Below are 24,054 nucleotides of genomic sequence, written 5' to 3'. Positions count from 1 at the left end.
ATGAGAGATATGTAGACAACCACCAGGACGTATATTGACCATGAGCAGATAACAAGTGATTAACTCCTTCAACGCCAGGCCTGTTTTCACCTTCCTGCACAGGCCATTTTTTGCAAATCTGACGTGTCACTTTATGTGGTAATAACTTGGGAATGCTTTTACTTATCCAAGCCATTCTGAGATTGTTTTCTTGTGACACATTGTACTTCATGACAATGGTAAATTTGAGTCGATAAAAAAATCTAAATATACCAAAAATGTAAAAAAAATATCCAAATTTAAAAATTCCAAATTTAAAATTTCACTTTGTGGTGATTACATAATTAGAAACTACGCCCCTCAATTTATTAAAAACTGATTTTACAAACTTTGTTAATCCTTTAGGTGTCCACAATAATTAAAGGAATATGGAGATGAAATTTCTAAATTTAACTTTTTTGGCAGATTTTACACTTTAATCAATCAATTTTTTCTGTAACACAGAAAGGGATAACAGCCAAACAAAACTTAAAATATATTACCCTAATTGTGCAGTTTACAAAAGCACTCCATATGTGGTCATAATCAGGAGGAAAGGAGCACCATGTGGTTTTTGGAAGATAGATTTTGCTGGATTGGTCTTTAGACATCATGTGCCATATGAAGCCCCCTCGATGCATGCCTACAGTAGAAACTCCCAAAAAGTTACCCCATTTTGGAAACTACAGGATAGAAACTACAGGATGTCTACTTTTTTTTTTTGTTTTACATAATAATGCATTTTTGAAAGAAATCATGTTTTCGTGTCTCCATTTTCTGAAAGCCATATATTATTTTTTTTTATACCGATCGTCTTGTATAGGGGCTTGTTTTTTGCTGGAAGAGTTGATGTTTTCATTGGTACCATTTTTGGGTATATGATTATTATTATCATTCAATATTACACTTTATGGGGTAAGGCAACCAAAAAATTGGTTGCTTTGGCACAGTTTTTATTTAATTTTTTTGACATTCACCTTAGGGGATAGATCATGTGATATTTTTATACAGCAGGTCGTTACAGACGCGGTGATAGAGGAAGGCCATATTTTGTTAAATTTTCTGGGCGATTGTCTTATGTTGGGGGTCATTTTTTGTGGGATGAGGAAGGTTTGCTTGGTACTATTTTGGGGTACATATGATTTTTTGATCACCTGGTATTACACTTTTTACGGTGTTCATCTGGGGGGGTAGGTCTTATGATATTTTTATAGAGCAGGTCGTTATGGATGTGACGATACCCAATTTTACACAATAAAAGCATTTAAGAAAAAAAATGTTTTAGTGCCTCTATTTTTTGAAAGCCATGTTTGTTTTTGGACGATTGTCTTATGTAGGGGCTCATTTTTTGCGGGATGAGGTGACTGTTTGATTGGTACTATTTTGGGGTACATATGAATTTTTGATCACTTGGTATTTTGTGATGTAAGGTTAGAAAAAAATGGCACAGTTTTTATTTTTTACAACGTTCACCATAGAGGGTAGATTATTTGATATTTTTATAGAGCAGGTCATTATGGATGCGGCGATACCGAATATGTCTACTTTTTAAAATTTATTTCACTGTAACACAATAAAAGCATTTTTGAAACCAAAAAATCTGGCTTTAGTGTCTTTATTTTCAGAAAGCCATATTTTTTTTTATTTTTTTGGGCGAGTGTCTTATGTAAGGGCCCCTTTTTTTTTTGTCAACTTTGTTTTTATTAATCATAAAGACAGATTTACATCCATGGCATATACAATAGGCATTACAGTGTCCCAACAAGGGACGTATGGCACACATGGATGAATTACATGAATCAGAAAATAATTCAAAACTAGTATTACATCATACTAGGGATTACAATTTCCTGATGTATAGCTGTAATCTCTAACCTTGTCAAAAATCTGCCATTAAATAAGATTGGTGGAAGTCAGAGAAGGTAAAAAAATAAACCATAAAGAATATAAGAAAATAAAGACTATAAAGAGTACAAAAAAGGAGGAACAGAGAGAAAGGAAGAAACAAAAAGAAAGAAGATAGAAAGAGAGGAGGGGGACGGGGAAAAGGAAGGGGGGGGGGGGATACTGCCTCCAAGAACGACATCACAAGACAAGCAAATCAGTCAGGAAGTAGGTTACCCTGTGAATCCTTACAATAAGGTGAAGATAGCCAAGGACTCCACATTCGAAGAAATTTGTGGTGAGCACGACATGACCTGCTGGACATCTCTTCGAATCTGCAAATTTGATGTACCTTTCCACACCATTCTTTGATGGTGGGCGGGTCTACACTCAGCCATTTCAAGGGTATCAAGGACTTCGCTGCAGCAAGAAGATAGGTTACTAAAGATGTAGAGGATTGACGTATGTCCTTCGACGAGCAACCAAGAAGAACCACTGCCGGGGTCAACTCAAGGCTCGTCCCTACAACTACCTTGATTATATTTTCCAGTTCGGACCAAAATGGACGGATAACTGAACAACTCCACCAGATATGAGTATGTGAGCCAACTTGCACATTGCATCGCCAACATCGATTAGTAGGGGCTAATCCGTGTAAGTTCAGAAACTCCGGAGTCTTGTAAGTACTTTATAATGAGACTCTTGGAGACGTATACACCTTGAGTGACCATGGGAGTGCTGAAGAATCTGTTTAATTTCCGGCTCAGTGAGAGAAATACCCAGTTCCTTTTCCCAGGAGGCCACAAACCCAGGGTCACTCAAGTGTTTCACACTCCTTACAATGGTTATCCACTTAGACAACTTGTTCAGTCTAACTGCTGGTGTCAGTAACTCTCTTTCAAAGTCGGTGGGAGCCCTAAAGGGGTAGTTGGCCTGTAAGAAAACTGCACAACAACTATTAAAATGTGAAATGTGCAAAAACGTAAGCTTAAAGTTCGGTATAAATGTCTGGAGATCTGAACGGCTGGGAACCCCTCCACTCGGGAATAGATTGGTAACGGAGATATGAGCCAGCTGATCCCACATAGGCTGGAAAGTCAAAGATTCCTTTCCAATGACTACAGGTATCAGACTAGAAGGCAACCATGGTGAGATTCCAGGCGCCAGCTCAGTTGACATCAATGACCACACGTTTGAGGCTCCTTTGTAAAGCAAATTGCTATCTGATGAGTTATACATTATACGCTTCTTGTGAGAGGAGAGCCACATATCCTTTAGTAAATCACCCCTATATGCCTCCCTCGACCATCTAGAAAAACAATCCGGGGCATAGAAGGTAGTCAGATTGAACCATCTCCTCAGTTGGATTGCTGAATAAATTGTGCTAACATCTGGCAGTCCTAATCCACCTTTGTTTACAGGTCTGGTGAGGAGAACATGTGCCAGTCTCGGACGCTTCTGTTTCCATAAGTAACGAGAGAAAAGCGATTTCAACTTTGTAAAGAAGAATTGTGGTAGTGCGATTGGGAGCATCTGTAATTTGTAAAGGACCTTCGGAAGTACATATGTCTTGATGACATTCTTCCTGCCTATCCACGATATCAGAGGAATATCATAATCTATCAGGATTTTTTGAATCTCATCTAGGAGTGGACGGAAGTTCGCCTCATAAATTTTGGTTATAGATGAAGGGATATTCACTCCCAGGTACTTAAGAGAGGTTTGGGCCCAAGAAAAAGATGATTCCTTTCTAAGCTGCAAGATTCTATGTTTTGCTAAGGAGATATTCAATAACTCGGATTTTGTAGTATTCACTTTAAAGTTTGAGACCTCCCCAAAGCAATCAAATAGTTTGTTTAGGCATGGCAGCCCTCTCTCAGGGTTGGATAACAGAAACAGTAGATCATCCGCAAAAGCCAGCATTTTCAACTCTCCCTCTGGCGTAGCAACGCCACTAATATGCGGTTCCTGTCTCACTTTCTGAAGTAAGGTTTCCATCACCAAAACAAAAAGAGTGGGGGAGAGAGGGCAACCCTGCCTGGTACCGTTTGTTATATCAAAGGGGCTAGACAAATGGTCGTTGACCAAAAGAGAGGCCGACGGGCAGGAATACAATGAAAAGATTGCATCAATAACAGCAATGGGGAAGCCAAACTTCACAAGAGTAGAGCGCATGAAGTGCCAGTTAACTCTATCAAAGGCCTTCTCGGCGTCTACCCCGAGAAGGACCAATGACTTGCTCTCCACGTGTGCCTGATGTATTGCTGTAAGCAGTTTAATCGTGTTGGTCCTCCCCTCCCTCCCCGGTACAAAGCCCGATTGCTCCTCACTTATCAGATGAGGCAGGAGTTTCTTTATCCTTAAGGACAAGAGCTTGGCCCATATTTTCAAGTCCAGATTCAAAAGAGAGATGGGTCTATAACTTCCACACTCTGTCGGGTCTTTCCCCTCCTTGGCTATGAGAGTAATGTGAGCCTCCTGGGACTGCTTCGGTAGAGGATCACCTCTAAATAACGCGGAGCAGTGGTCAACGAGATGGGGCAAAAGCACCTCCTGGAATTTCTTATAGTAAAGCAGGGGAAGACCATCTGGACCCGGGCTCTTCCCCGGGGGAAAGGAGGCGAGGACCTCAGATACTTCCTGTTGTGTGATGGGGGCCGTTAGTGTGTTGATCATTGCCTGATCTAATTGCGGTAGAGAAATATCCCTTAGAAAACTGTCTATCAAAGCCTGCCTCTGTGCCGAGTTAGACATAACGTCCGTCCTATCTAAATTATATAGAGCCGAATAAAACGCCTGGAACGCCTCGGCCATCTCAGGTAAAGATGATGTGATTGTCCCCGCAGGATTTCTGATCCCGTGAATGTGCTGTTTAGCTTTTTCTTTTTTGAGCAATGTGGACATGAGCTTCCCTCCCTTATTACCATGAGCATACAGCTTATGTCTGAAGTGTAAATAAGCTTTGGCCGATTTGTTTTGTAAGTAAGTGAGGAGTTTTTCCCTTAACACTCGAAGTTTCCCCTGTGTAGCCAGCGAGCTAGAGCTTTTGTGTTCTTTTTCTAAAATAGTGATCTGGCTCAACATCTCATCAATAACCCTTTGCCTATCTTTCTTGATCTTGGACCCCCACGAAATGAAGAGACCCCTAACAAACGCTTTGTGCGATTCCCAGACTATCGGAAATTTGGGGCCAGAGTGTTTGTTCTGTTCAAAGAAGACTGAAAGTTGAGATTGTATATCTGAGTGTGCTTCCACATTTTCTAATATCTGCTCATTGAGCCGCCATCTCCACGTCGTGTGAGAGCCATTCGTGAGGATTAGTGACAAGTGAACTGGCGCATGGTCTGATATTGTAATGATCGATATACCTGTATCTGTCACTCTCGGCAAAAGGGAGGCCTGGACCAACAGATAATCCAACCTCTGGTGCGAATTGTGTACCTGGGAAAAGTATGAGTAGTCCCGAGCAGAGGGGTTCTGCAGCCGCCAGACATCTGTAAGGAAAAGTTCAGACAATTTAGACCTCAACTTTGCTAAAGCACGTCTAGAGACACTCGACCTAGAAGTCGAGGAATCAAGTGAGGGATCTACAGGGAGTGCAGAATTATTAGGCAAGTTGTATTTTTGAGAATTAATTTTATTATTAAACAACAACCATGTTCTCAATGAATCCAAAAAACTCATTAATATCAAAGCTGAATATTTTTGGAAGTAGTTTTTAGTTTGTTTTTAGTTTTAGCTATTTTAGGGGGATATCTGTGTGTGCAGGTGACTATTACTGTGCATAATTATTAGGCAACTTAACAAAAAACAAATATATACCCATTTAAATTATTTATTTTTACCAGTGAAACCAATATAACATCTCAACATTCACAAATATACATTTCTGACATTCAAAAACAAAACAAAAACAAATCAGTGACCAATATAGCCACCTTTCTTTGCAAGGACACTCAAAAGCCTGCCATCCATGGATTCTGTCAGTGTTTTGATCTGTTCACCATCAACATTGCGTGCAGCAGCAACCACAGCCTCCCAGACACTGTTCAGAGAGGTGTACTGTTTTCCCTCCTTGTAAATCTCACATTTGATGATGGACCACAGGTTCTCAATGCGGTTCAGATCAGGTGAACAAGGAGGCCATGTTATTAGATTTTCTTCTTTTATACCCTTTCTTGCCAGCCACGCTGTGGAGTACTTGGACGCGTGTGATGGAGCATTGTCCTGCATGAAAATCATGTTTTTCTTGAAGGATGCAGACTTCTTCCTGTACCACTGCTTGAAGAAGGTGTCTTTCAGAAACTGGCAGTAGGACTGGGAGTTGAGCTTGACTCCATCCTCAACCCGAAAAGGCCCCACAAGCTCATCTTTGTTGATACCAGCCCAAACCAGTACTCCACCTCCACCTTGCTGGCGTCTGAGTCGGACTGGAGCTCTCTGCCCTTTACCAATCCAGCCACGGGCCCATCCATCTGGCCCATGAAGACTCACTCTCATTTCATCAGTCCATAAAACCTTAGAAAAATCAGTCTTGAGATATTTCTTGGCCCAGTCTTGACGTTTCACCTTGTGTGTCTTGTTCAGTGGTGGTCGTCTTTCAGCCTTTCTTACCTTGGCCATGTCTCTGAGTATTGCACACCTTGTGCTTTTGGGCACTCCAGTGATGTTGCAGCTCTGAAATATGGCCAAACTGGTGGCAAGTGGCATCTTGGCAGCTGCACGCTTGACTTTTCTCAGTTCATGGGCAGTTATTTTGCGCCTTGGTTTTTCCACACGCTTCTTGCGACCCTGTTGACTATTTTGAATGAAACGCTTGATTGTTCGATGATCACGCTTCAGAAGCTTTGCAATTTTAAGAGTGCTGCATCCCTCTGCAAGATATCTCACTATTTTTGACTTTTCTGAGCCTGTCAAGTCCTTCTTTTGACCCATTTTGCCAAAGGAAAGGAAGTTGCCTAATAATTATGCACACCTAATATAGGGTGTTGATGTCATTAGACCACACCCCTTCTCATTACAGAGATGCACATCACCTAATATGCTTAATTGGTAGTAGGCTTTCGAGCCTATACAGCTTGGAGTAAGACAACATGCATAAAGAGGATGATGTGGTCAAAATACTCATTTGCCTAATAATTCTGCACGCAGTGTAGTGTAACATTCAGATCTCCTCCTAGAATAATCGGACCGTCCGCGAACAACTTGAGTCTATCTAAGGCATCCAAGAGCCAAGGCACTTGAGCATGATTAGGTGCATAAATATTAGCCAAGGTAAACTTGGTAGTATATACCTGGGCCCTTAGATACAATATTCTCCCTTCTAGGTCCGTGTATTGTTGCAGTATCTTAATAGGAATAGATTTGTGTACAGCTATGGAGACTCCCTTGGAAGCTGAAGAAGTGTGGCATGAGTGGTACCAGTTAGCAAATTGTTTGGAAGGCAGTTTCGGAATTTTATGTTTCTTAAAATGGGTCTCTTGTAAAAAGAGAATGGAGGCACGTAGTTTCTTGAGCATGTCTAGCACGTGATGCCGCTTATTCGGGGTATTCAAGCCCCGCACATTAAAGGATGCGCACCTGATATCGCACATATTACAGAGGCACAAATGTCACGTGGGAGAAGGGTAGGGAGGAGGAAAGAAAATAAGGTAAAAAGTAAGGTGAAAAATAAGAGAAAAACAGAAAAAGAAAAAAGAGAGAAAGAGAAAAAAAAAAAGAGCAAAGAAAACAAGTAGAAATGTGTTTCTGAGTAAGAGTAAACTTCAAAACCTTGAAGCCTAATATAGGGTGAGCTAATAACTCAGGTGTGGGGATGAGAGAAAATGTTCAAAATGTGAACAAGTCTTGACCTGTGGTGTACAAGCATATAACGTTATACATAACATATACAAACGATCGCCAGATATGTCATACCTTAGATCTATCAACATCTTTGACCCAAGGAGGGGGGGGGGGGGGAGGACAGGGGAAGGGTGGAGGGGGGGGGGGAGGGGGAGAGGGGAGAGAGGGTGAGGAGAACAGTGGAGCCAGAATATTTGAGACTAACCTACTAGCAGATATGGACTAGTGAAACAGCGCTTCGCCGCAGATTCAAAAGTCACCTCAGATATAATTCTGTAAATTAATAAATCAACCTATTACATGTCAACATATCAGGTATTGAGACATTAAGATTCACTGTGATTGAGCTGTAATTGCTATTCCCCAGGCAATTCAATATCTCAACATGGCCGCTCATAGGAGGCGGGGAGAGTGAGAACACAAGACGGATAACTGGTATTCTTACTGTTCTATAGTGCGCACGATGTTTCACCTCCTCCATCTAGCGCTCAGTAGTGATGAAGAAGATGAAACAGCATGATCCACAACCACAGTGCGTTCAATACAATTGAGGTGGTTTACCTAATCACAGTAAAAGACAGTATCTTAAAAGCAGTAATCAGCTTGCCACGCGCTTCATGTGGTGAAGAAACCATTGAGCCACCTAACTCTGATCTACATTGACAGACAGAAGAGATGGGGGAGGGGAGGTTGATGGGGATAGGGAGAGAAAGAGAGGGGGAAACAATAAGGATCAAAGTAGACATTCTTGCAAGGTGCAGACTGACTGGAAAGGAAGAACCTTATCAATAAGGAGAGGAGACGCTCCTCAACAGGTAAACCATAGCGGTGAAGAACAAAACAGTCCCGCTCACGGCAAGTCTAACCGAAGAAACTTCAGGGCCAACCAGAATTCAATTGACCCTCGCAGACATGGCTGAAGAAAAGTCCAACGTTGGGACTATCAGAGTTCAGCGATGAGGCGAGTTGTTGGCAGCCGACGTTCTTTTCAGACGCTGAGGCTTCGGACGAGAGAAGGTCTGCCATTCCTCCATACGCGGCAGGGGAGGTAAGCGAACCAGATCAGCCGCAGGTGCCCATGACGGTATCTCTATAGGATCAATGTCCAATGCAGGCCACGCGGCATCCAGGTCAGCTGGGGTCTTAATGATGATTCTTCTGTCGTTCTTCATAATCGAGATCCCGAAAGGGAATAGCCATGCATACTGTAAGTTCTTTTCCCTCAGCTTGTCTAGTAACGGCCTCAGCATTCTGCGCTTCTGCAGAGTAGACGGATAAGGGCCCCTTTTTGTCACCAGATGAGGTGACGGTTTGATTGGTACTATTTTGGGGTACATATGACTTTTTGATCGCTTGGTATTGCACTTTTTGTGATGTAAAAATGGCTTTCTGGCACAGTTTTTATTTATTTATTTTTTATGGTGTTTATCTGACGGGTAGATTATGTGATATTTTTATAGATCCGGTCATTACGGAAACGGCAGTACCTAATATGTCTGTTTTTTCCTCTCCCCCCCCCCCCCCCCCCTTATGTTTTACAACTTTAGGGGAAAGGGGCTTTTTTTTTCCCACTTGAAAATGTATTTACTTTTATTTTCACTTTTTTTGTCCAACTCTGGGACTTCAACTTTTGGGGGTTTCATCCCCACTGCAGTGCATTACAATACATCTGTATTGTAATGCATTGCCTGTCAGTGTATTACACTAACAATTGCCTAGGAGACCCAGCCAGAGGCTGGATCTCCTAGGCCTCCGTAGAAGGCAAGCCGCAGTGAAGGAACCTGATGGAGACCCTGACTGACCGCAAACATCTTCTATGCCACGGTCAGTGCTGACTGCGGCATAGAAAGAGTTAATCTGCTGGCATAAACTTTTAGAGCAATGCTGGCGGATACAGCAGGGGCCCAACTATCAGTGACTGCTGGGCCCCTGCACTGATCAGGCGCGCACCTCTCCGGTGCACACCCGTTCAGCATGACGTACTAGTATAACAAATTGCGGGAAATCACTTCCCGCTATGACTTACTAGTACGTCATATGTCAGGAAGGGTTAGAGGGGTTGCCTCACTTCAGCAAACGTAAATTCATCCAGGGGTTATGGCCACCGCTGCAGCACAGATACATGGTGGCCCATGGGAGCTGCTGTGCATGTGTGCCTATACACGCTCCCATGGTCCAAGCCACCATAGAGGCCGTCACACTTTACTACACTGTGCAACCATGGCCACCTTTGCTGGATTACAGGGTGGTCGTATCCCCTGGATATGAGTTGTGTATTAATGTGATGGAAAAATGAATCAAGCCAGCAAAGAAGGCAATATGGACAATCACAATACATTAGTAAGTGCCTTGTATTACCTTTGTCTATATGATGAATGCCATTTGCTGAATTGAGACAACCCCTTTAAAGGGGTTCTCTGTGAATTAAGAAAATCAAAATACTTACATATTACTTTATTATAAATATTTTCCCGAAGACCTTTCATTAGTTATAATGTCTCGTTTTGTCTAGGGAGCAATCATTAATTAGGAGAAGTATGCGATTTTTATCTGTAGGGAAATTTAAAGCTGAAAGCACCTGCTAAAAATCCACATCCCCTGGACGAACTCAAGGAAAATACTAACACTATCCGAAGCATCACTGCTGAAGAGCTGCAAGCAGCATCAGCCACCATAATCTGACGTGCCCAAAGACCTGAACGGGGACCATTTTCATAATCTTTTGTGACTTGTGGGTAATTAAAAGAAAGAATCCACTTGCTCGTTCATCTTGTAATACTATCGCTGGAGGCAGGCTACTTTTTGTGGACCACCCTGTACATAGCAAATAAAGTTGCCCATTTAACTCATTGGGAGCCGTGACCCTCAAGTGATATATCCACTAGGTTTCACGTTGCTACCCTCCTAATTGTTTCTCAAGCTTGATCCTCATGAAGCGGACAGATTTAAAATTCCCCCATGTGTCGAGTTAATGTGTTTCGCTAATGGAGTATCTCTGGAATTCCTGATATACAACCTGATTGGCTTGAGGTTCACCTTTGAAATACACGTGGATACTCCTCTCTTTTTTGATGTGCAAATTAGAAAAGCTTCACCTTGCACCTTGGAAACCAATATACATCATAAACCATTCTCCACCAACTCATTGTTAAGGTGGGAAAGAGGCCATCCAACACTTCTTACAATAGGCATTCTGGTCGGTCAGTATGGGCATACATGGCAGTCCTGACAAGGTGTAGTAGTAGAATAAAAAACATAGTGATCTGGACTTATCTGCAATATTGCTCATGTACTACAGCAGATAATAGTCCAAGATCCTCATGAAACATTCCTCAACTGTAAATGCAACACTCAAACGACAGTTGGGTAGTTTTCAATTTTATTGCCTTTTTCAGAGCACCATATTTCATCCAGGAATTCAAACTTCACAAAATATTAAAAATGTAAAATATTCATGTGCCATGATTTCAAGTAATAAAAAAGCAATTATTTTTATTATTGCAGTGACATCTCACTACCTATGTTACTATAAAATAATCCAGCGCTTCAGTTAAAACATTTTTGGTATGAGAGTGTGTAAATACTGTATGCACTATTTATTTCCAAAGATGTGCTGGTTTGATGCTTTTGCCATTGCACTTGTATGAGTTTCATCCACCAATTCTACATACAAAGATAGCACAACCATGTACAGTCCTGGATCCTCTGTATACTGGCACCAGGTGGTGTCATGCACAAATAAGGCTCTGTTCCCCTCTACGTCAGGGGCGCCATTCATGCAGCAACAGTTTTCCTATCAAAATATCAGAGACCTTGGCAAGACAAGGTGGACCCCATCATCGGTCAATGGGGTCTGTCAGGTTCTGCTGATGTCCATCATGCAACAGATCTGCCAGAGCTTTGTGGTTTCCATTATGAACAGAAGCCACAATGCAGATGTGAATGGAGCTTAAGAGACAATCCCACTCTCAAGATTCTGTCTGCTATGTTGGCTATGGTCAGGGGCGGATTGGCCATAGACCCTACAGGGAAATTTCCCGGTGGACCGATGCCCAGGGGGCCACCCAAGCTCTCCTGATGGCCGCATGCCAAGTACATAATGATCTGATACTCATCGGCTGCAGTTGCCCTCCTGAACCCAACTGTATTACCATCCTCAGGACGAGAGGGTGGCAGTATTTTATGCTGCACTGTGGTATTTGATTCTGCTGCAGCGGTACTTTGTGCTGCACTATGGTATTGCAGGCCATGTCTACTTCTGTTGTCCCTGACTACATATGTTGCCCTGTCTTCTATCAATTTAGTCCTGCCTACGAAATGGGGAAACATTCAGATTTTTTTTTCTAGGGCCACTTTTAGTTCCCAGTCCGCCCCTGGCTGGGGTGCTAAAAGTACCTACTTACTATGGTTAAAAGAAAGCAAAATATTACTGCAAAATACATGTACAAGCATTTGTCTTTGTGTCACACTACTGTGAATAGCAGCAGTGCCTCTCCATGTAAATTTGGCAGTCCCCCTTAAACAGTAATAAGAACACATCTAATAACACAACATGAGCACTGGTGAATAATTCTGTGATTGTGTTGTTTGGAATAGACATTACAAGGTTTTCTATATAAGGCGATTCTTTGTAAATATCTTCACAATAAAAAAAAATTATTCTTTCCTGATATGTTTTCAGCAGTTTACACGGCCATTATTCTACATTTTTCACTGAAGGGGAAATATTCAGCCTTTAACAGCTTACCCCGATCACAACAAATGACTGCCGGGAGTGTCAACTATTGGACCAGTAACAGACGACTGGCGGCAGGTCTGCATTTTTCTTTATGGGATGACCCAATTAAGAGATGTCGCTAAATTTCATCTTTTATGTTTTATAGTTATTATAACAGAGTTTCCAGTACATTGTGATCTTGGCTAGCCTCCTGTTCAGGATACAATGAAAAGGCAAAGCTTGGCTATTCCCTATAGTTTAAAATTAATACATCCATTATCCCTCCAACCAATGAGCTGGATAAATTAGTTCCAAGAATCCAACAGTAGTTATCCCCACTAGTGGTAAGAGAAGTCTTCTTTAGGCTCTCTTCACAGCTCTCACCATTTTTTTTGTTTTTGCACTTTCTTTCTGGTATTCTTTCTTACTGTTTTTTTCCCCCCATACTTTAAACAGGCGTTTTTACTGGCACTTTTCAACTCCTATAGGAAAATGCCAGAAAAAAACTACATAACTAGAGGCTGATGCATTTTGTAAAAAAAATAAAAATAAAAATCAACTTTTAAAAATTCCCAAAAGCAACACAAAAATCACTAAAAACACTTCCGTTTGTAGTATGGTTTATAATATACCATGGGTTTGACACTGCACCTAACCTTACAAACCCAACCTAACAAAGTTTGCATTAATCAATAGTAGAGTGTGTACGTGATGAATAAAACTATTTCTGACCATTATATCACTTGTATCTGGCACCTTTGTAGCTGTTTTCTCCTCAGTATGCTATATCCTAGGCTTGTAGTTGTTTGAGAGCCATTGGCAAAAACTAGCTCCCATCCCTGCACACAGAAACAGAGGAAAATCTGCTTCCAAACTTTCTCTTAGGGTACGGCCACACAGAGGACATGGTTTTGAAACAGATCTGCCTGCAGGCCAAAGCCAGAAGTGGATGTGAAAGGAATCAGATAAATAAGGGAAGGGCTTATACTTCTCCTTCCTGGTGGATCCACTTCTGGCTTTGGCTGAAAATCCTGCAGGCAGATCTGCTTCAAAACCTCCTCCAAAAAAATCTGTGTGGCTGTACCCACACTAGCGCTTAGACTCCAGCAGGCTGTTCCGGATACAGATAACACATACATTTTAATGGGCACTATGTAATACTTAATTTCTCCTGTGGTGGTAACATAGGAAATTGAACACTTACTGCCCCCATAGATAATAGCTGATTGCTGAGGGGAGAACTTAAGGCACTTTGTGATCTACTTGTTGTCTGAAGACCTGTCTAACAAGCGGTTAGAGTCCAAAACTGGCAACCCCTTTAAATAATCTAAATGTACTAAGATGCGCAGCACTTACATTCAATACCAAAACTAATAGAAAAAAATAATTTCAAATGTTTAGGCTAATCTGGGGTGATATAAAATGCTCAACATATTAATAGTATAGACCTGAGATGAAGCTATAACGAAAGTTGATTGTTATTTCAATACTTGTGTTTAAATGGATCTAACCTAAATGCTAGTTTTTATATTGCACATCTGAAATCCCCAGAACTGCTGGAATTCTGGATTACCGGATATTTCAAACCACTGGCTGCCTTCACATACACATGTCTCTGTACGGTTTCCTGAAGATCACGGTGACGTGCCTGGCTCACTGTGAAACGTCGATGCTAGAAGGATGTAAGGTCCCCGTTTCACCGTGACAACATTCAAAATATTTTGCCCTGAAAATCAGTTTTTTTCCTGAAAAGGCGGTTTAAATGGAGCAAGGGGTTTAGGGAACACAAGCTTTTGTCGTAGAGTATAAGTTGGCTGTGGCATTTGCTTCATATTGGTCCTCCCATCCTTCAAGTACTCCATCTCACTGACATCTTTGTTTACTTTGGTCAGAATGGACAAAATATCTTCTCCTCTGTAAAGAATTAGATCACAAATTATTTACTGGTGACAAAATGATGATGTCTTAACTTTGTTATTTTAGTCATATGAGGAAGAAAGTAGATTTGTAATGACATCTATTTCTATGGCCCGTTGTTTTTTAGTTTAAGTTCTTTGAATGCAGACACCAGTGTAAGCAACTGATGCTTTCATTCTTTTTTCTAGTATACCACATACATGTATAATTATGGTATTGCTAATGGAGATCAATAACTTAGTAAGCAGCTGTAAAACACTTATCTGTGAAAATAGCGTTGGAATACATTATCTTAGGGCTGTATTACACCACCAGATTATACACACCAACTATTGGTCTGATTGGACAGAAATACAGTGCTTACAAATCACAGACTATCTGGACCCAATGGAACATTGTCTGTGGCTGAGTGAAACCCCTCTTGATAAGGTTGCCCTTGAGAAGGCCTTCTATTCCCTCCATCTCCTTCTTTCCATCCTTTCAAGTACTTTATGCTTCCCCTGACAATTTTATGACCTGTATTTGAAAGGTAACAGCACAAGCATGCAGCTAGTAATATTATTATTATTTATTTTAAAGTGCCTTTAATTCCATGGCGCTGTACATCCAGACCGGGTTACACAAATATAAAAATACAATAAACAAGCACTATTAACAGACTGGCACAGAGGGGTAGAGGACCCTGCCCGCAAGAGCTTACAATCTATAAGGGAAGGGGAGAACACAGTAGGTGAGGGTATAGGCTTCTCGTGTGGTGGCAGCATGCTCATTGCAGGTGGTAGGTTTTCCTGAAGAGGTGGGTTTTCAGGTTACTCTTAAAGCTTTGGATGTTGGCGGAGAGTCTGATGTGTTGGGGCAGAGAGTTCCAGAGTAGGGGGGAGGCACATGAGAAATCTTGTAGATGATTTTTTGAAGAACAGAGGAGGAGGTTTTGTGAGGATTTGAGATTACGTGTGGGGGAAGTATCTGGAAAGCAGGTCAGAGATATAAGGAGGGGGCAGGTTGTGGAAGGTCTTATAAGAAGTTGTAAGTTTTTTAAACTGAATTCACTGAGCAATGGGGAGCCAGTGAAGAGATTGGCAGAGGGGGGGGCCGAGGAGAAACGAGGGGAGAGGTGGATTAACCTGGCACCAGAGTTGAGAATAGATTGGAGGGGAGCAAGAGTGCTGGATGGCCACACAGGAGGATGTTGCAGTAGTCCAGTCGGGAGATGTTAAGTGCATGCACTAGTATTTTAGTTGACTTACAGTTGTGTTCAAAATAATAGCAGTCAGAAATCACTAACCTGATCATTGTTTTTGGTAGAAATGATATTTCTACATGGCAAATTATTTACTAGAACGTGTAGTAGAGTAATAGAAAGCCAACAGACCCAACAGTCATGACATGCATGCTGCTGATTCTCTGTAATTCAATCACTTATTGAAAGGGGCATGTTCAAAATAATAGCAGTGTCGAGTTCAATGAGTGAGGTCATTCATTCTTTGAAAAACAGGTGGCAATTATTGCCCTTATTTAAGGAAGGAAGGAAGGCAGCAAATGTTGTACATGCTGGTTACAGTGCAATTCTCTCTCTGAAAAATGGGTCGTTCCAGACATTGTTCAGAAGAACAGTGTACCTTGATTAAAAAGTTGATTGGAGAGGGGAAAACATATAATGAAGTGCAGAAAATGATAGGCTGCTCAGCTAAAATGATCACAAATGCTTTAAAATGGCAACCAAAACCTGAAAGATGTGGAAAAAAAGCGAAAAACTACCATTCGAATGGATAGAAGAATAGCCAAAATGGCAAGGACTCGGACAACAATCAGCTCCAGGAAGATCAAAGGTCTAAAGTTACCTGTGAGTACTGTTACAATTAGAAGACACCTATGTGAAGCCAAGCTATCTGCAAGAAGCCCCCGCAAAGTGTTGAAAAAAAGACGTGCTGAAGAGGTTACAATTTGCCAAAGAGCACATTGACCGGCCTAAAGAGACATTTTGTGGACTGATGAAAGTAAGATTGTTCTTTTTGGGTCTAGTGGCCGAAGACAGTTTGTCAGACGACCCCCAAACACTGAATTCAAGCCACAGTACACTGTGAAGACAGTGAAGCATGGTGGCGCAAGCATCATGATATGGGGATGTTTCTCATACTACAGTGTTGGGCCTATTTATCGCATACCAGGGATCATGGATCAGTTTGAAGACATCAGAATACTTGAAGAGGTCATGCTGCCTTATGGTGAAGAGGAGATGCCCTTGAAATGGGTGTTCCAACAAGACAACGACCCCAAACACACCAGTAAACGTGCAACATCTTGGTTCCAGACCAACAAGATTGACGTTATGGAGTGGCCAGCCCAATCCCCGGATCTTAATCCAATAGAAAACTTGTGGGGTGACATCAAAAATGCAGTTTCTGAGGCAAAATCTAGAAAAAAAGAAGAACAGTGGAATGTAGTCCTATCATCCTGGGCTGGAATACCTGTTCACATGTGCCAAAAGTTTGTTGACTCCATGCAACAGCGATGTACAGCAGTTCTCAGAAACAGTGGTTATACAACTAAATATTAGTTAAGCGATTCAAAGGAAAGCAAAATCTTCAAACATTTTTCAGTTTATATAGTGAATGTTTGAGTTTGTAAAGAAGAATACAAAAACTGCTATTTTTTTGAACAGTCTAATAGTCACTTTCCTTCAATTTTTTTGAGAGGAACAACACAAATTTGATATATTTTTCTTCGTGTTTTGATTTGGAATAGAATGTGTAGTGTTCCCAATGCATTTGTGTGTATGGAAATAAAAGCTATTAGAAGGATTTTGAGCTTTATTCACTTTTTTAGTAGTTGGGTGAGGAAGGCGCGAATCAAAGAGATGTTCTTAAGTGGAAAACGGCAGGTGGAGGGGAGGGTTTGGCTATGTGACTTATAGGACAGGGCAGAATCCAATGTTACCCCCAGGCAGCGGGCCTGCGAGACTGGAGAAAGCGTTGTGCTATTAACTGTAATGGATAAATTCAGTTTTCTCCATGTTGAGTTTTAGGAAGCAGGAGGAGAAGAATGACTATATATAGCTGGCAGCACGCTGGGATTCTGGATAGCAGGGAGGTGACATTTTGGCCAGAGCGGTAGATTTGAGTGTCAACATTTTTCAGGACTGATGTCTGATAGTTTACTATTAATCATTCATGTTTACGCCTGTGCTGTGCTGGGAACTTTGCCGCTGAAGGAGGATCCCGTCCATCAGCAGCCTCCATTACTGGAAACAAACTGCATATGCGCTAGTTCCCCTGTCCAGCTCCAGTATAAGTGAATGGAGGCTGCTGATGGACGGGATCCTCAATCAGTCGCCAAGTTCTCAGTGAATGAATTATTTTTGTTACGCTGTCGGACATCAGTGTCGAAAGTCTAATGATGCTTATTACTAGCTGAATGCATATACTGAGCAGCTAGTAATATAAGCCCCTGAACAATCATTCAGCCAACAGCTATCTCTCCTGACCCCCTCACAACTCCCCCATACACATTTGGCTCGGGCAGGGTGGAGAAAGCTTCTGCCAGACACCTCTGGTGGCGCCTTATCTCCCAGAAGGACAAAAGGATCAGATAAAAATATTCACTTTGCTTGATCCTTTCACCCCCCAATTGTTGGGGGAGAGTTGGAAGCTCCTCATACACATCAGACTGTTGCTTGAATCTTCTGTTCTCAGTGGGTTCGGCCAACGATACACTAATGTGTATGGGGGTCTTAACTTGTGCCTAGGCCTTTGCTTTGTCGATTGCTAAAGGGGTTATCAGAGACTAACAAATGCCCCCCATACACTGGGCCCCTCACATTGAATCTACTTATCTGGCTCCCTACTCCCTGTGCCGCTCCTGGTCCCCGCACCACCGCAGCTGCTTCTCCCTATGCGCGGATGAAAACATCTGGTGGGGGCAGCCAAAGATAGGCGGTGATAGGGACAATCCTCTCTAGCGTCACCCGCGATGCTAGGGAGGCTCATCCCCATCACCGCCTGCCATTGGCTGTTTACTCCCGACATCTGATTTTTTTAATCTGCGCACGGGGAGCAGTAGCTGCAGCAGTGCGGGGACCAGGAGCAGAGCAGGGATCGGGGAGCAAGGCAAGTAGATTCAGTGTGAGGGGCCCGGGGGGAAGCATTTGTTAGTCTTGGATAACCCTTTTAAGCTGTGAAATTTTTGTTTGGACCTTTTGTTATTTTACTGAATTATTATGCTGTGATGCCTTGCAATTTTTCTCTTACACTATACCAATTTTTCCTTTTTCTTGCAATGTACTATTCATGTGTTTTGTTACTGTACTTTTCAGTAATTTTGGATTCTTTATATCTGGCAATTTATAGGATGAACTCTGGCGTCCATCAACAATTACAGTAAATATCGTCTTTATGTTGTGCAAGACAAATTGTAACTCTGCTTTATTTCATGAATATGTTTTGGCCTGTTCTAGCATATATTTTTATTTCTCATGATATAACATGATATGTTGGTGCATCTTCCCTTTGTACTTAGCATTATGGTCTGTCACCATGAAAATGGAGTCCAAACTTCAGGCAGCATGGTATAGTGCATGAGGAGCTGAGCAGACTGATACAAGATTCCGCAAAACTTGAAATTTATACATTTCCATCTCCGCTCATTCTGGGAATAGGAGTCATAGGGTTGGTCCTACTCAATGATTGACATCTGCCTCTGCATGACTTGCCTACAGAGATAGCTGTCAGTCATTGAGTAGGCCTGCCTATATAGAAACAACAGATACTTAAACAAATAAAGTACAGGTTTAGCAGAGTCATTTCACATAACACTGTATATCAATTTGCTTGTGACAGCTTCTCTTAAAAACATTCCTCTTCTATTCCTTCCGGAAATCTATATATATATATATATATATATATATATATATATATATAAATATATAAAGAAGGACGTATATACACTCACCTAAAGAATTATTACGAACACCTGTTCTATTTCTCATTAATGCAATTACCTAGTCAACCAATCACATGGCAGTTGCTTCAATGCATTTAGGGGGGTGGTCCTGGTCAAGACAATCTCCTGAACTCCAAACTGAATGTCAGAATGGGAAAGAAAGGGGATTTAAGCAATTTTGAGCGTGGTATGGTTGTTGGTGCCAGACGGGCCGGTCTGAGTATTTCACAATCTGCTCAGTTACTGGGATTTTCACACACAACCATTTCTAGGGTTTACAAAGAATGGTGTGAAAAGGGAAAAACATCCAGTATGCGGCAGTCCTGTGGGCAAAAATGCCTTGTGGATGCTAGAGGTCAGAGGAGAATGGGCCGACTGATTCAAGCTGATAGAAGAGCAACGTTGACTGAAATAACCACTCGTTACAACCGAGGTATGCAGCAAAGCATTTGTGAAGCCACAACACACACAACCTTGAGGCGGATGGGCTACAACAGCAGAAGACCCCACCGGGTACCACTCAGCTCCACTACAAATAGGAAAAACAGGCTACAATTTGCACGAGCTCACCAAAATTGGACTGTTGAAGACTGGAAAAATGTTGCCTGGTCTGATGAGTCTCGATTTCTGTTGAGACATTCAAATGGTAGAGTCCGAATTTGGCGTAAACAGAATGAGAACATGTATCCATCATGCCTTGTTACCACTGTGCAGGCTGGTGGTGGTGGTGTAATGGTGTGGGGGATGTTTTCTGGGCACACTTTAGGCCCCTTAGTGCCAATTGGGCATCGTTTAAATGCCACGGGCTACCTGAGCATTGTTTCTGACCATGTCCATCCCTTCATGACCACCATGTACCCATCCTCTGATGGCTACTTCCAGCAGGATAATGCACCATGTCACAAAGCTCGAATCATTTCAAATTGGTTTCTTGAACATGACAAGGAGTTCCCTGTACTAAAATGGCCCCCACAGTCACCAGATCTCAACCCAATAGAGAATCTTTGGGATGTGGTGGAGCGGGAGCTTCGTGCCCTGGATGTGCATCCCTCAAATCTCCATCAACTGCAAGATGCTATCCTATCAATATGGGCCAACATTTCGAAAGAATACTATCAGCACCTTGTTGAATCAATGCCACGTAGAATTAAGGCAGTTCTGAAGGCAAAAGGGGGTCCAACACCGTATTAGTATGGTGTTCCTAATAATTCTTTAGGTGAGTGTATGTGTGTGTGTGTGTGTGTATGCATGCATGTTCCGCAATCATTCAAAAACACAACCATCAATTTCAACTAAACTTGGTATACACATCCCTTGCTGCCTGGAAAGAAATCTTGTGGGGGTCATACACCCCTACACAGCAGCTGCATGGAGTTTGTATGCTACAACTGTTTTTGCTACACACATATTGCTCTGTAACTCAAAAACTCATCGATCAATTTCTACTAAACTTGGTACACATATCACTTACTATCTGGGAAAGAATACTGTGGCGGTAACATGCCGGTACACAGCATCTCTTTTATCTCTTATATATATATATATATATAAAAATGAGTTGCTGTCTGTCTGTTCTTTATGCGCGAGCAAATGACTGGACTGATCTTCACAAGATTTGGCACACAGGTACATCAGGTGTCCGGGAAGGTTTTAGAGCGGGTCTCAGCTCTCTAGGACGTACCGTTCCTGAGATTTTCCCCCAAAATTACCAATAATGCAATGCAATAGCCAATACAAGCCTGCAAGTCTTTCTCTTCATATCCCAACTAGGGTTGTTGCGGGTATCGAAATTTCGATACCCAATCGATACTTTTGTCCCGGTATCGATACGATACCGGGATTTCCGTTTTTTCGATACTGGGCTGCGCTTCTGCGCAGTCTACTATCTCTGAACATGAGCGCGCTGCTATCGGCGCGCTCATGTTCTCTCTCAGCAGCACGGGGAGAAGGAAGCTGTCCTCCCTCCCCCTGTGCTGCTGCCGCTGCCACCAATGAGAAGAGAGGGGCGGAGGAGGGGCGGCAATGAGAAGAGAGGGGCGGAGGAGGGGCGGCAATGAGAAGAGAGGGGCGGCAATGAGAAGAGAGGGGCGGCAATGAGAAGAGAGGGGCGGAGGAGGGGCGGGCGCACTGCGCCACCAATGATAGGATTACTATCGGAGCGATGGGAGGAGACATCAGCTTCACTAGTGGGCGTTCCTTTTCCCTGCGCTGCGATTGGACAGCGCTACAGCCAGGGAGAAGGAACGCCCACTAGTGAAGCTGATGTCTCCTCCCATCGCTCCGATAGTAATCAGCAGCATGTGGAGCAGGAGAGGAGACAGTAATGGGGCACTGCGGGCGAACGGAGCGGCGCCCAGGACTAAATGGTGAGTGCTGAGACATCGCTGGGCGCCGCTCTGTGTGGCCTAATAGTGAAAGTCTGGACTCATATACAGTAGTCAGTCTTTAACACATACAGGAGGCGGGTGCCGGCAGCAGAATCGCATTGCCGGCACCCTGCCCCTGACAGGGAGCTTAACTGCCGCTGATCTGCTAGTACCCGCCTCCTGTATAAAGGGGTAAAATCATTGGTGGTGCAGTGTGCCCCCCCCCTCAATCCCCCCATCCAATTAAAATCATTGGTGGCACAGTGCGCCGGCCCCTCTCAACCCTCCAGTATTAAAATCATTGGTGGCAGTGGCCACAGGGACCTCTCCACTCCCCCTCATTGGTGGTGCAGTGGCAGCTTCTGATCGGAGCCCCAGCTGTGTAAGCCTGGGGCTCCGATCGGTTACCATGGCAGCCAGGACGCTACAGAAGCCCTGGTTGCCATGGTAACATCCCTGATGCTGTGTGCACAAAGCACAGAGCAGCAGGGACAGTGTGGAGTCCTATTCACCCTGATAGAGATCTATCAGGGTGAATAGGAAAAGGGATGAAAGATCCCAGGTTCTAGCCCCTAAGGGGGGAAATAGTTATTAAATAAAAAGTGAAAAAAAAAAAAAACACTAAAATATGAAGTATAAATCATCCCCCTTTTCCCAATTTCACATATAAAATATATAAATAAACATATTACATCGCCACGTCAGAAAAGTCCAAACTATTAAAATATAAAAAAAAAAATCTAGGTGGTGAATGCCGGAACAGAAAAAATAAAATAAAAACTGCGCGATTCGCCATTTTTAAAAATGAGGAATGCACGTGGCTTTTTTTGTTTATTTTTTTCGCGTGGTATCGAATGGTATCGAGTATCGCAATACTTTTTCATGGTATCGAAACCGAATCAAAAATTTGGTATCGCAACAACTCTAATCCCAACTGCCATACACACGGTCACATCTCCCTGATCAGCCAATAGAAGCTCGCAGGCCCTTAGTATCCACATACACACAGTTTTACTCCAGGTTTCCATAACAACCCAGCCATTTTTCTTCACTGCTGTAGGTCAGCTTTAGGCTAGGGCTACACGACGACACAATAAGTCTCACGACACATAGGGCACAACTACACTGCGACATTGAAGTCGCACGACAATTTTTATAATGATAGTCTATGGTGTTGCACTGCGACATGCTGCGACTGTGACGCCACAGTCACAGAAAAATCCATCTTGGATGGATTTTTTGCGACTGTCATGTCGCATTCGCAGCATGTCGCAGTGCGACACCATAGCCTATCATTAGAAAAATTGTTGCGCGACATTGGTGCGGCAAAATGTGGCGCGATTTTGTTTAATATCTTCATAAGTGATATTGCAAAAGGCCTCGCTGGTAAGGTTTGTCTTTTTGCTGATGACACAAAGATATGTAACAGGGTTGATGTTCCTGGAGGGAAACGCCAAATGGAAAAGGATTTAGGAAAACTAGAAGAATGGTCAGAACTCTGGAAACTGAAATTTAATGTGGATAAGTGCAAGATAATGCACCTGGGGCGTAAAAACCCAAGGGCAGAATATAGAATATTTGACACAGTCCTGACCTCAGTATCTGAGGAAAGGGATTTAGGAGTAATTATTTCAGAAGACTTAAAGGTGGGAAGACAATGTAATAGAGCAGCACGAAATGCCAGCAGAATGCTTGGATGTATAGGGAGAGGTATAAGCAGTAGAAAGAGTGAAGTGCTTATGCCGCTGTACAGAACACTGGTGAGACCTCACTTGGAGTATTGTGCGCAGTACTGGAGGCCATATCTCCAGAAGGATATAGATACTCTAGAGAGAGTTCAGAGAAGAGCTACTAAACTAGTACATGGATTGCAGGATAAAACTTACCAGGAAAGGTTAAAGAACCTTAATATGTATAGCTTGGAAGAAAGAAGAGACAGAGGGGATATGATAGAAACTTTTAAATACATAAAGGGAATCAACTCGGTAAAGGAAGAGAGCATATTTAAAAGAAGAAAAACTACCACAAGAGGACACAGTTTTAAATTAGAGGGGCAAAGGTTTAAAAGTAATATAAGGAAGTATTACTTTACTGAGAGAGTAGTGGATGCATGGAATAGCCTTCCTGCAGAAGTGGTAGCTGCAAATACAGTGAAGGGGTTTAAGCATGCATGGGATAGGCATAAGGCCATCCTTCATATAAGATAGGGCCGGGGGCTATCCATAGTATTCAGTATATTGGGCAGACTAGATGGGCCAAATGGTTCTTATCTGCCGACACATTCTATGTTTCTATGACACATGTTGTCGTGTAGCCCTAGCCTTAAAGGGGCAGAGCACTGTGGAAGTCACTGTTAAGGGGGCAGGGGCC

General features: G+C 42.5%; 1 protein-coding gene across 1 annotated transcript in view; it reads right to left on the bottom strand.

Annotated features, from left to right (window-relative positions):
- Positions 1–12,905: 12,905 nt before the first annotated feature.
- Positions 12,906–24,054, bottom strand: part of LOC121007625 (caspase-8-like) — a 92,909-nt gene continuing 81,760 nt past the window's right edge. The window contains 1 exon segment of the mRNA XM_040439681.1: positions 12,906–14,377. Coding sequence (XP_040295615.1) covers positions 14,197–14,377 — 181 coding nt within the window. The 3' untranslated portion in view covers positions 12,906–14,196.

This window comes from Bufo bufo, chromosome 7, assembly GCF_905171765.1.
Source record: "Bufo bufo chromosome 7, aBufBuf1.1, whole genome shotgun sequence".
NCBI lineage: Eukaryota > Metazoa > Chordata > Amphibia > Anura > Bufonidae > Bufo > Bufo bufo.
The sequence above is the reverse complement of the archived record's forward strand: the minus strand, read 5'-3'. Positions and strand labels throughout refer to the sequence as shown.